Source organism: Cryptomeria japonica, chromosome 8 (genome assembly GCF_030272615.1).
Source record: "Cryptomeria japonica chromosome 8, Sugi_1.0, whole genome shotgun sequence".
In the NCBI taxonomy this organism is placed as follows: domain Eukaryota; kingdom Viridiplantae; phylum Streptophyta; class Pinopsida; order Cupressales; family Cupressaceae; genus Cryptomeria; species Cryptomeria japonica.
In genome coordinates, this window is record NC_081412.1 from 243,099,783 (window position 1) to 243,114,033 (window position 14,251).

A 14,251-nucleotide genomic window follows, 5' to 3' on the forward strand; every position below is an offset into this window, starting at 1 on the left:
TTGGTACTCCTTTCACATGGGATTCCATGCTTCAAGAAATCCATATTGGCAACCCATGGTAAATGCTATTGCAGCTGTAGGACCTGCATTTCAAGCCCCATCTTATGAGTCATTGAGGGTTGGTATGTTGAAAGATGCAGTAGAGGATGTTCAAGATGTTAAACAACATCGGTTACAGTGGGCTAGAAGTAGTTGCAGTATCATGTCAGATGGTTGGATAGATAGAAGGAACCAAACTCTCATTAACTTCCTTGTCTCTTGTGAGATTGACACTGTTTTTCTTAAAACCTGTGGATGCATCTAATATGATGAAATCCACAAATGCATTGTTTGAGATGTATGACGTGGTAGTTACGGATGTAGGGCCACAAAATGTGGTTCAATTTATCACAGACAATGTTGCTGCAGTGAGACTTCTAACAGATAAATACCCTTCCATGTTTTTTAAACCATGTGCAGCACATTGCCTTGATCTAACCTTAGAGGACATTGGAAAAATTGAATGGGTTAAGGCGGCATTTCAGAAGGCTCACAAGGTTACCAAATTTGTTTATAATCACATGAGGGTTTTGGCTATAATGCGCTCTTTCACAGGAGACAAGGAGCTAGTTCGACCAGGCGTGACAAGATTTGCAACATATTTCCTTGCATTACAAACATTATCTGAACAAAAAGGTAATTTGAGGCAAATGTTTGTTTTAGCTAAGTGTATGGAGTCTGGCTTCACAACTCAAGCAAATGGCATAGCAGTGGCAGAGTATATGTATTCTACCACCTTTTGGGAATCAATTGAACAGATTGTAGAATTTTCAAAGCCTTTAGTAAAAGTCTTGAGACTACTGGATGGGGAAAAACCCCACATGGGATATGCGTATGAGGCCATGGATAGGGCCAAGGAGGTGATAAGGAGTAAGCTGAAAAATAACAGGGATAGGTATATGCCATTGTGGGACATAATTGATAGCAAATGGGATGGACATATGCACACTCCTCTCCATGTTGCGGGATACTTGCTCAATCCTTTGTTATTCTATAAGACTAACTTCATGGAAATTGATGCTGAGATCAAACAAGGCTTCTTCAAGTGCATGGAAAAAATATTTCCTAACTTGGAAAAATTTGATGCAACTACGATAGAGTTTGAAGTGTACATGCTTTCTAAGGGTTTTCTCTCTTCTAGGCCTGCTATACAAAGAAAAAAGACCATTCAATCAAGCAGACTCTATAAAATTTTGACAATCTTTTTATTTTGCCAACATGCTCATTAAGTTTGTTAAGATTATAAGATATTCTTAGTCTTACAATATCATCTCCATATAATGTGTTTTTTAGCTGCATGGTGGGCTTTTTTTGGAGACGAAATACCAAATTTAAGGTGGATTGTAGTGCCCATTTTGAGCCAACCATGCAGCTCATCAACTTGTGAGCGTAATTGGAGTGTTTTTGAACACGTACATTCCAAGAAACACAACCGCCAATCACAACAATAGATGAATGACTTGGTATTTGTTCATCACAATCTTCGTTTGAAGATAAGGAAAGCCCAATGTGAGAATATTAATATATAGTTGCAGTTTTTGAAATTGTATTCACTATTCATTGTGTTTTTCACTTGTAAGGGAAACACTGATTTTTACATGGGCAAAATTAGGAACTATTGAGGAAGGCTTGCCAATTGACCTTGATGAGATATATCCAGAGTGTGAGTTGATTGCTGCTGATGATGTTGATGATGATGACGATGTTGATGATGATGACGATGTTGTTGCTGATTGTGTGCTTGAGACTGAAGATTTTGATATCATGAGGCAAGCCAACTTTGGTCTTCAATGGGTTGAACGAATTAGGACAGACTCTCACTCGGGAGCTTCATCATCAGGGCCTCCTGCCCTCTAGCATGTCATTGCCTACATTTGATATTTTGGAATTTTGTACTTAGTTTACAAGTTGACTTTGTTCAAAGTCACAAACTATATTGTAATTGACATTTTGACATCTATCACCATGTAGATATTATTTATGGTGTAGTATATTTTGTGCAACGTAATCAGTGATATGAATATAAACAACATAATGATTGATATGAATATAAACAATGGAAATCTATTTCCTGCAATTCATGTGTTCAAGTGTCTATTTTATTTGCCTACAATATCTTAATGCTATGGAAATGCCTCAAAATATATAAAAAAGTAGTTTTTGATTGTTTTTTTGCAATTTTATTATGTTTTTTTGTAAATCTGATTTTTTCTTAGTTTTTTCCCAATTTTTTGAAAAAATCTTATACTTTTGTTTTGCTAATTAATTCCCCAAACGATTATTGCTTCCCTGGTTTCAACAATTGGAACTATAGTTTTAATTTTTAAAGTTTAATCATCAAATGGATTCTCTAATTCATCAACATCATCATTCTCATCCTCCTCATCATTGACATTAATATTAGATGAACCAATGCCAATTCCAATGCCCACTTGCACTATAAGTTTGCTCGCTATCCAAGTCATCAAATGCAACAAGCTGAGAAGCGGAAGCATCCAAATTGGTATGCTTTGGCTCTATATCCCACATCTTCGTCTCCCCTTGCTTGTAGTCATCTTGCTTGTGTTAAAGAAGATGTAGGTTGAAATGCACATATACTAAAAACTCCACTCTTTTTGATTGCAATCTATTGTGGTTTACTGAGTGAATGAAAGAGTATGTGCTCCAATTTCTTTCTAATGCAGATGAACTAGCAACCTACGAAAACAAAGTAAACAATTAAAGTTATAAATTTATAAATTAAAAATTACTAGCAACCTATGAAGACAAAGTAAACTATAAATAAAACTTGTGATAAATTTTAATTAATTAAACAAACTTGTGATAAAACTTTGACTGTGAGAGGTTGTAGGTTCTGGAAGCATGTGCCATGGAAGTACCACCAACTATGAGCATCCTTCTTTAATCTATGACAAAGAGTATCAACACTTGGACCATTTCCATTTGCAAATTCTATGAATTCATTTGTAATCATATCTCGCAAATCATCTTTAGGGTAGAGTCTAAGGAATGTTGCCTTGTACCCATCAAACACTTCTAAATCTTTCCACGGTGCAAGCTTTCCTAGTTGATCAATAAATTGACTGCTATAGTACTTTGGTGTCAAGGCATAGGCAAGAAGATGCAAAAGAGTGGTCATTTTATTCCACCTTTCTACAACAATTGCTTCCACTTGTTTGAATAATTTCTCCTCCGGGTCTTGCTCTTTTGCATTTATAATGCACTTCATTTTTTAAAGCATTGAGTCAGTGCCATCATAAATCTCACCAATGCAAGGCCTATCCATGTCAGTGTAGCGAATCATGCTCACAATGGGTTTAGTGAAACTAAGGAGATATGTTACAAGATCCCACCATGACTCATTCAATATCTTGATCCTAATTCTTGCTGCCCTCTCAGTGCTGCTTTGCTTCCATATAGCCCAATTTTGGCTGATCACCATATTGCAAAGTACCACTTTAACTTTCACAAGTTGTCTCAAGATGATTGCATTTGATGCAAAATGGATCTCAACAACCTATAACACAAATTAATGCCAAAACTATTAAAAAATAAAGCCAAATTTTAAAGAAGAATACACATTATAACTTACACAATCAAATTATGAACATTGAAAATAAAAATTTAAAAAATCAGAAAATGTAAAATTAAATTACTATTTCTCTTACCTTCAATAGCTCCAAACTTGTAAAGATATAAAAATCCCTTGATACATGTTGTCGTTTGTGATGAACATTTGGATGTCCTCAACCTTTGCATACACTTGTTTGATCCAATCAATTTTATTCCCAATCTTTTGTAGCATAAGATTGAGTGAATGGACCGCACAAGGTGTCCAAAAGATGTGATGATAGCATTCCTCAACCAATAAACCAACAACTCTATAATTTTTTATGTTGTCAGTTATGACTTGAACGACATTGTGAGGTCCCACTGTCTCAATGGCAGAGATGAGAATATCTGCAATAAATTGCCCATCTTTTACTTGGCTCTTCTATCTACAACTTTCAAAAACATTGCCCCTTTAGGGGACACTGCTATGACATTGATCAAGGGACGATTTTTATAATCTTTCCACCCATTTGAAATGATTGATACACCTGTCTCAACCCATGAATCCCTTATGGGTTTCAATGCATCTTTAATCTCCTTCACCTTTCTTTCCAATAAGGTTCCACATACCTTCTCATAATCTGAGCCCTTATACCCTCTTGGAGCTTTATTAACACTTTTTAACATTTTTTTCTAATATGGGGAGCGAACAACATTGAAAGCCAACCCATTTGAATATATGCATCTTGCTATATCTTGGTCAGCAATGTCTTGACTCTCATTTTGAAATGCAGTTTGTAAAAGCCCCTTTGATCTTTTGTGTGCAATGGGTGCTTCACTTTCAAGTTCAATTGTGGAAAATGAGCTGCGGTTTTCTAGTACAACATTGGGATTAGATGGGGGCTGCATTGCCTTTGTTTTTTTAGAGTACTTTGATTTAAGCTACGGGCTTCTCTCTCTTTTGCTTCCTCATGTTCCCTAATATATTTCTACACTGTCTTTTGTGGTATAGGCACACCATTTTTTTTGAGGCATTTTTTGATGCCTATTCTTGGTATTTCACACAAATGGCCTACCACTCGATGATATGAACTATTATGTTCTTTATCACATCCTTCGCATTTCCAACGGAATCCCTCACCTCTTGGAAGTGGGTGTATAATGTCAACATACTTCCATAGGGGAGAATTTGGATCTATTCTTTGTTTTGATTGTTCCTTTGTGCCTATGGAGGAAGAGGTAGATGCCATTGTAGTTCCTATTGCAATAAATAATATGAACACATTCTAAACCAAAAACAAAATAGTGAAAAACAAATAATGTTTCATGTTTGACAATTTGTGAAACAAAAATGGTTGAAAAAATGTACAAAAACCTACCTCTTTCAGTCAATGGAAGCTTGTAAACCTTAGTCTGATCTTAGGGTTATTAGGAACTCAAAATTGTAATATTCATCTCTTTACAACAACTAACCTAATTGATGGGAAGTTTTAATTACAGGCTTTATTTTGAATCATCTTGTGAATTGGTTTTGATTCATCTAAATGAAGTTTGAGTATTAAGATAAGATACTATTTTGTCGAGTATAAGAAGTCATTTGCGAAAGCTCATTTCTAATAGGTCATAAACTTTCTGTACAGTTTGGAGTATATATATCTTGTAACACAACAAAAGGACTATCTCAAAATTGCTTTTTGAGTGAGATTTTGTACTTTGATAGGAGATCTCTATGAGAAGTTTTGGCTTCCTAGGAAAGGAGAAGTCTTTTGATGTTTTCTCAGTTCCATATTCTTCTCACTTCACTACTGCAACTTTTATAGATGAGCCATAACAAGTTTCTTCACTTCTTCGGGCATAAATTCTTTGGGCACATGCTTCGTTAATAAATGCTTGATAGGACAAAGTTTCAAACTTGCTATGATACCATGTTGGATTAATCAACTGTCCAAACAGTAAGAATGATAGTGTCAATTGGTAAAGACAATTGTAGGCGCTGAATTCACTTTATAACCATTACACGAGGATGACTGAATTGATCTTTATTTGCCTTAGATGCTGTAAAAGTGTTTGTGTACAACAATATAAAAAGAATATTATGCTGACTGCATCAGCTTTTCTATCTTTTTTGGCACTCCTTTAGCTAATTCTATTTGCCTTTGAAGAGTTTTGGTATGTGCTTTTTTTTTTAACAACACCTTTGTAATTGCACTTTTTAAGTTGCATCAGGCTTTTTGTGCATTTTACATTCATATGGTACATTAATTTTTTTAAATCCCTTTTTTCACAATTTACCTTATTAGTGCATATCAGCAGTATGCATTTCTAATGTGAGCTCATGACTTTTCTATGACAATTCGTAGTGACATTTGTGGCCCATGAAAATTGGCAATTGTTATTCTATGGCAATCACTATACGCCAATTGTATTTTGTAGATTTCTTTTCAAACCATGTCAATATTTTATGGGTGAAAAGTGAGTTTGTATTATTATATTTGTATATTAATTGGAATTTTGTTTGAGAGGCTTGAAATTTTACTTGTGAATTTTGGGAATACAGCTGTCTTCCCTGTGGACATTTATTCGGCTGGTCATGTATAAGGAAATGGATTCAACAGGGTGGTAAGAGAATTGGCAAGGTAAATTGTATTTTAACTTTTTGATTACAAAAATTATTCAAAATATCTACAATCTATTATATTGGATTAGGGAGGATGTCTACACCGAACTTTGATATTTTTTTTTATTGAAATGTAGTGCCCACATTGTAATAATAAGTGTAAGGTTTCTGAGATAAGAATACTCTATGTACCACGAATAGCTGTAGCTGATGGGGAGATGCAGCAGGTTAGTTGTGTGCAATGTTCATACCTATTATTCTTTCCGCTATATAATATTTGGTGTATTTTACCATTGTGACCCCCTATTGTTGTCCATGTACTCTCATAGAGTCCTTTGCATTTTCTACTAGATATTTTTCAAATGGACTTTTTAAATTGTACCTGTTGTTTCTTATATCTTCCAATCATTATCACTTATTTCTGCTATCATGTTAACTGGTTAGTGGTACGCAAATTCTGTGGCCTGATATAAATATATTTCTCTGAACTAACAGGAATTAACTTTGCTTCAAGCAGAAAATGATAAGCTTAAATTGGAGGTAATGCAAAGCAAGTTGAGAAAGATTATAATTTTAGCATTCTTATTGTCTTTATGATACTGATTCTATAAACACTCTTCCAGGGGACAAGTTTTAATTTTTTTTTCCAAAATTCGTTTCTTTATTTTAATAATGGATTTCTTGTCATTCTGAGAAAGATTGACCAGACATACTTTTCTTGTAGTTGTGAAGTTGACATCTTTTTCAGACTTGAGTTAAAATATAGAGCTGCATTAGACAAATGCTGTGTTTTGATTGTTCAATGCTGATCATTCCAATTGTGTGAATGCTGAAATTTAGTCCAAGAAATTGTAAGTTTCATTGACATTGTTTATTAACTTTAATCTATTAATTTTTACCATGGCGTTTTGCTAAGTTGCTTGGATGAGCCTAATGTTAAGGGATACTGAAAATGTTATTAACAAGAAATGCTTGGTGAGTAGTTCATCTATGTGATAAAATAGTTAGTTTTGAGGCTCATGACGTTCTATGTTACATTCTATGATCAGGCAACTGAATGGCAGTAAATTGCTAATGTTTGCCTACATGTGTAATTTGCAATTTGTTATGTCATTTGTGTGTATGTTATGAAATACTGATGCTACAGCTTGTAGTATGCAGAACAAAAATCTGGTTGAAGACAATCATCAAATAAAGGTATTTAGAATTTACAGATTGGACTTTGTGGATACTCAATGCACTCTACAATTCACTTTCTTTGTTTAGTTCCTTGGAGACACATGGTTGCAAAATGCAAATAAATATTTCTTTAAGTTGTTTGGCATGTTGCAATGTAAATTTTGTTATTTTACTCTGAGGCTTTTCAACTCTGCACATTTGCTGTTTTTGATATCATTAGAATGATAACCTTTGTTGTTTTCAATTACCCTCATTTACATGCAAATACTTATTCTGCAAGCTATCATCTAGGAGGAACATGGACATTATATGGACATCAAATCTCTGAGGGTAGAGGTAATGATGCTCTCTTAGATATTTCGCATGAGCTGCACAAACATTGTATAAAATATGCTGTAATGAATTCTTCTTTGGAACCATTTTTTTATGGTTGAATTTGCATATTTTTATTTCCAAGGGTGAACCGGTTAACTGGGAATTTCAATCGTTAAAGAAGCAGGATTTGGAGTAAATTTATGCTGTGATGGTACACATTAACGTGTAGTCTCATTTTGTTAAGCTTCTTCAAAACTGAACTGGGTTTTCTATGATTTTTAGAAACAAATTCTGCTTGATGAAATCCAAAGACTTCACGGGCAAAAGGTATGTCTGTTTAAACTTTATGTGTTAACCAACCTTGAGAATTATGTTTTATTAAATAAATAGGTTATTATTCTTTGGAAGGATTGTTTTGAGGTGTGACAGTACTGATACATTGTTTCTACGCATAATTATTTTATGAATATTTGTATGGCCTTGTCCCGAGTTCTATTACAGGCATTGTTGGCAGCTACTGTGTCAGAACCATATGGATCTCCAAGTGGGTGTCACATGACACGATTTGATGTTCGTGATGAATGGAAGAGACATGAGCTGTATGAGCCTTTGCTTAAGAAAAGACATACACTTTCAAATGATGTAATTCATTTACCAAAACAGGGTAAGCTCTTTTGCTCATACAGTTGTCCCTGAGATAAGGTGCTTGGATTTTAGACTCTTTGATTTCTTCTTAACGAAACAATGCTTTGCTTCCAGTTTCACAAAACAGCAAGCTTCTTATGTTTTGATGATATACATGTATGTTCATTAGGGTCTACGTCATCTTGTTTTGGAATGAACAGAGGCATTCAACATAGCTTTGAGTTACAGGTATATTATATTTTCTATGTTTCCGGATCATTGTCTGAACTAACCAGTTAATCAGTAGCAAGTTAGAATTTCCTAATTTTTAGAAAGGGAAAATGTGTTATTAATCTAATGAAAATCACCTTGGTGGCCAGATAGAGGAATTAAGATATAACATAAGGTGGCAAGATACTACACCCCAAAATAACTGGAATATTCAATTTTTGTAAATTAATTGGTTATGTGCAGAACTTGAGTGTACATGACCCCCTTTCTTTGTGGATCCATTTACTGCCTTATCTTCATTTTATATTAAACTAAGTTGTTGGTTCATGTATGGGTTTGGGGTTCAGCAGCATAATAATTATTTTCCCTTGGTTCAGGACAGCTGGGTATGGCCATGCAATATAATATAAATCTATTAATATATTGAAATTATTATTTTTATATGTTTTGAAAGTGGAAGCTTTGCCTTGTCCAACCGTGTCGCAGGAGTGGGTTAAGCGAATCTCCTGTGCTTGTGTGCTCCAAGCATAAATCTCGAGCTGCTTTCTACGCAAGACTATAATCGCTTCTCAACCAGCAATGGGTCCTCCTCACAGTTGGATCAAATGGACCCGTCAGAATGCAACAAACGGATCTGGATGTTGAATGGGGTCGGGAAGTGATTGAAGGGGGATGAAGAAAGTAGGGTTTTGCATGAACAAGTGTTTTATGTTTAATTTTTTATTTTTCTTTTATAACATTTTGTTGTTTCGACTATAATTTATTATTTTTTATATTTTATTTACATTTTATGATTAAACCGCATGTTATGTATCTGTAGCCAAACCTGTACCTGTCCTTTCAGTAAGGTGACAACACTCAAAACATAAGGATGCAACATAAGTAATAGATGTGGACTGATCTCAACATTTATTTTGTTAGAGCTGGCATCGCCTATAGAAGTTACTGTTGAATGTGGAATGGAAATATCTCAATTTCAAAAGAGCTTCATTGTCATATTTTGTTTGAGTTTGGGATAAGCTCATAAATATTGCATTGTGGTCATAAACGTGCCGTGATACACTCGATGAATTTAGATTTGCTATTGTTAGAACAATTCTTACCATTCTAAATGATACACACCATAACAAATTGTCACCTTTTGTTGAAGGTTACAGGCTAGCTGTTCATATCCATGTAAGATTTTAAGTCTTTATCCAAAGCAGTTTAGCCTTTCCATTTCATTAAAAAATTCTATAATTATTAACATTGGGACACTTGGGGTATTATAATTTTCTTAGTCAATCTGGCCTGGAGTGAGTAGTTGAAATATTTTGTGATCTTGCAGGCCTAGGTGCATGCATCATAACCATTTTTATTTAAGGGGCTACTACTATTTTATTTTTTATTATCTTCTTGCTCAAATTACCTTAGTTTGTTATCCCACAAAAATGCCATGCCATGCTAATGCATAACAATGGCAATCAAAATTTTTTCTTCTTGAGAGAGCAGTAGAAGCACAAGTTTTCCTCATGAAACTCTTTTGGTTTCTTTTTATGTGCCAAAAAGAAATTCCTGATTATTTGAATGGGTTGAATTGTCATGCCCCGCCATAAAAGAATACCAATACCTTAGAAAGATCGCGAAGTCTCGAGACAAGACGATTTTTCCAGAAGGAGCAATCTGAAAACATTATTAATGGCAATCTTTTACCTGCTTTTGTTTGTGACTGAGTTCAACCACAAAATTTTTGCTCAAAAATGTGCCTATTATGACTTTGACAATTTTTTTCCTGCTTTTGTTTGCTACTGAATCCATCATCAACATTCCGATACATATTATGACTTTGACTCGCTGTGTCTATTTTCCTTTATGAACCTTGTGATCCATTTGTTTATGATTGATTTGTAAACAATCTGCTTTGTGCCATTGAATCTAAATATTTAGTTACCAGCATAGAATTCTAGGGCTGATCATCTGCCCTGAAAATTCTCCAAACGAGTTTAGCTACCAAGTCTTTGTTGAAAGCTTTGATGTTAATCAAATCTTAACCTCCTTATAACTTTAACATATGCACTACATTCCACATCAACAGAACATTTTCTTTGCTCAGAGTTGCCATGCCATAGGAATTTTCTTGTAATCCTCTTCATTCGAATTTGGATGTTTTTGGAGGCTTCCCTAGGCCCATAACAGAGAAATAGGCAGACCTTGGTGGATTTTCCTAGAAGGTGCATCGGACCTGCTAATTTCATTGAGCTTACTCTTCCAACCAGGTAAGTTTCCTTGAAGCATTTGGGTAAGTTCATGCCATAGAGGTCTGTTGCATCTGTCTGAAAAGAGCTGGGTCCACAAATTTTTAGTATGAAAATAGTCTCTTTCAAACTAAAAATTTCTTGATAAGCTTTTTTTCATTCTATCAAATATATTAATAAAGTAGACTTTATATTTTTCTGTATGTATTTAGTGACCTAATGCCATAGAATCTTTGGAGAATTCCTTTGAAGAATCTAGCTTCCACTGCCTGTGCTGTTCCATTTAGGCCTTTATTATCTAGAAATTGACTTTGGGTGTCAACCTCAGAGATTGGTATGATAGTGAGACCTTTTAATCTATCATCTTTTTGTTTTAACAAGACTCTCCTCAAAGCCTCGAGTCTTGAGTCCTTGACCATGATGAAAAAGAGGTTTGAGGAGATGGGATCACATTGTAACAGTTAATGGACCTTAATAATACCATCCAGAGTCTGTTTCCTGTCTACAAAGCCACCCTTCTCCAGTGAGAGTAGGGTTGGTAAAAGAAGTTTTAATTGTTTAGCCATAAGTTTGGTATTCACTTTGTATATGGTGTTTAAAGAGGGACACCTAAACTCATTAAATGATTCGGTATCCTTGTTTAGGATGAAAGCCAAAAAGATACAAGTCCAATCCAGCAACATTTTATAAGATTGTTGAGATTCATTGATAGGTCCTACCACATCTTTTTCTGCTAGTTCCCAAAAAGCCTGATGAGTCCTGCTGGGCATGTATTAGGCTCAGTTGCCTTGTGTGTTTTCATCTTGAAGTGAGTGTTTTTATGTTCTCCACAGTTGGCTGCTATTATTTCTTTGTGCTGCTCCTCAATAATCGAACAAGGGATGTTTTGTAGAACTCCTGAACATTTCATCAGTTCCTTCTGAACTCAATTCTGGTTGATACTAATCCTCCACCTCTCTGGTGTTCCTTTTTATATTTTGCAAAGTGGGGTTGTTTTATTTGATTCTTTCAATTTCAACGTCATTTATCTAAGTTGCTGTTTTGTTATAAACTTATAAATAATTAGTTCCTATAACACTGGGCTTCCATATATCAATAGAAACTTTGTCTTCATAACAGAATTATGTTCTAGACTCTAATTTTGCTGTATGCTGGGAACCAATTCATTTCTTATGTGATGTTGAATGCACGTTTTACTTTTCCTTTACAGGCACAGTTGGAATTAGAGGGAGGACGATATTTTGACATGGATGCATCTAGTCAAATGCTCTTAGTATCTCAGAAGGCTTCTGACCTGGGTAACGTGCATTTCCTCACAAAGGCAGGTTTTTTCTTGATGCATATAAATTCTTTTGAGTCTGAAAATAGTAGTTGAGGAAAGCATTTAATTTTGAAAAATCTTCCAACATTCTGATTAATATTGTTATATGTATATTCTTTTCAAACTGCAGATAAGCTTTTTGGCTTTTCGTGGAGGGGACAAAATACATCTTCCAGATGGAACAGGAGCGATTCGGGATTTGCATATTGCACCTATTGGCACAGGTGAACCTGGTAGACTGGCTTTAGTAGCTTCTATGGGAAAGAAATTATCACTTGTCAGGTGTGTTTCTATAGAACCCAACAAAAATGTATTTTAAGGATTTTTGGAGAACATTGTCTGGGTTGTATTGCTTTATAGGCTGATTATTATGGTTTTCGAATTGTAATTTTAAAAAGGTTCAAAGTAGTGATTGCTATAATCTTTGTTGCATGACAGCTTACAGACTAAGAATGTTGTGTTGACATACAATTTAGAGGTATACATCGCACTTTATGACTTGTAATTCTATTGATTTTTTTTGTTTCCTTAGTGGTTTTGATAATCTTAAATACTTGATGGCATTTATGCAAGTTCTCAGAATGCGATACGGATATTGCAATCTGTGACTAAAGATTGTTTGATTTTGATAACACTGAAACTTGTTGTGAGTTAACTTTTTCAAAGTTTGTTTTCTGATACTTTTGGTATAAATCTGAAACTGAGGCAAGAGCAAGACATGCAGTATTATAATATGTACTAATACATTTAGTTCCAGTTTATGACATATGGAAGTTAATTTTTAAATTGTTTTTATCTGATAACTATTTCTTTTATGATATTGCATATTTTTTTAAGTTACTTGAACACGAGTACAATAAGTTAATTAAGTCTACAGGTAGTTCTCCTTACAGCTTTAAGAAACTTAAAATATTCTTAATGAATATATTTCATTTTTCTTCTGGGGACTTCTGGAGTGTTGTGTTTTGAGATTTCAATAATTTATAATTTTATTGTCCAAGGATGGTTGATAGTTAATAAGGTTTCACATAAACTTTTCTCATATTTATACCAGTTGTTGACACAGATGTATTGTGCATTCTTTAAAAGTTTAAAGCTTCCATGGAAAAGAGCACATAGAAGTTCTTGTAAAAGAAAACGGGAAGAATCAGTTATTTATTGACATGAACCAAGGATAGAGGCTCTGGTTATTTTGTGAAGAATATTTTATACCAGAATTGTTTGATCTGGTGTGCCTGAGAACTGTTCTCTAATCTCTATGTTAGTGGGTTTCTGATTGTAAATATATTTTAGGTGATTGTCTTGCCAATCAAGTAGCTCTTTTCGTATATGTAGGTGGCAGCTTATTGTCTATTTGATGCATGTCTTGACCAAGGCTGATTATAAATCTATCAACTACTAATAGATTTAGCAAATAGAGTCAATGTATAGAAATATATCAGTTTTATTAGAAAATTCTTGTGTGAATATTCAAAGTTGTGGAGGAGGTTTCTTTTTGCCCCTTTATAATTGCACAATTTAAGTTACAATCAACCTTGCTGACTCAAGATTCATGTGCAATTTGGCAATCTCTAGTGTCCTGCATGGTCATGTGCATGGGACATCAATGATCCACAAAGAGTTTATGCTGGTTTACAGGTATGGATGGGGTTCGGTGTTTCTTTTGCATGCATTTTCATGATTGATTAGTAAAATGGCAGTAGACATCTTTAGTAATTATTTTACAACTTCCAAAGACTTTTTGATTAATTTAATTTAATTTTGATATTTTCTTGTAATCTTAAGCTCAGCATTTAAACCAGTGATGGATTCACTAATTTTCTTTTCTTTTTTGGTGCTTTATAAATGTAGAATGGAAAACTTTTGATTTTTGATTTACGTAAAACATCGTCACCAACAAATGGCATCAGTAGTTCCAACAACAAACCAATTCACACATTGCACTCAGTTGCATCCTTTAGAGGCTCAAACGATGAGTATGGTGGGAGGGCAGTTCTAGGTGCATCTTGTGTTGGGCCTGCACTTTGGAATGTTGAGGATCCCATCTGCAGGTATGATTAGTTGCTTAAGATTTGTGATTTGTGTCTATATTATTACTTTGTTACAATGATAGGAGTTATAAGCAAAATGCAGGCAGAA

General features: G+C 34.4%; 1 protein-coding gene across 2 annotated transcripts in view; it reads left to right on the forward strand.

Moving 5' to 3' along the window:
- LOC131050581 (uncharacterized) overlaps positions 1-14,251 on the forward strand; it is a 70,047-nt gene that overhangs the window by 17,568 nt on the left and 38,228 nt on the right. For both annotated transcript variants that reach the window (XM_057984777.2, XM_057984779.2), the window contains exons 2-14: positions 6,149-6,227; positions 6,346-6,435; positions 6,704-6,748; positions 7,370-7,405; positions 7,679-7,723; positions 7,985-8,029; positions 8,204-8,366; positions 8,517-8,575; positions 12,002-12,112; positions 12,243-12,394; positions 12,551-12,590; positions 13,688-13,750; positions 13,964-14,163. In XM_057984777.2, the coding sequence (XP_057840760.2) occupies positions 6,149-6,227; positions 6,346-6,435; positions 6,704-6,748; positions 7,370-7,405; positions 7,679-7,723; positions 7,985-8,029; positions 8,204-8,366; positions 8,517-8,575; positions 12,002-12,112; positions 12,243-12,394; positions 12,551-12,590; positions 13,688-13,750; positions 13,964-14,163 (1,128 nt within the window). The remainder of the gene's footprint in view (positions 1-6,148; positions 6,228-6,345; positions 6,436-6,703; positions 6,749-7,369; positions 7,406-7,678; positions 7,724-7,984; positions 8,030-8,203; positions 8,367-8,516; positions 8,576-12,001; positions 12,113-12,242; positions 12,395-12,550; positions 12,591-13,687; positions 13,751-13,963; positions 14,164-14,251) is intronic.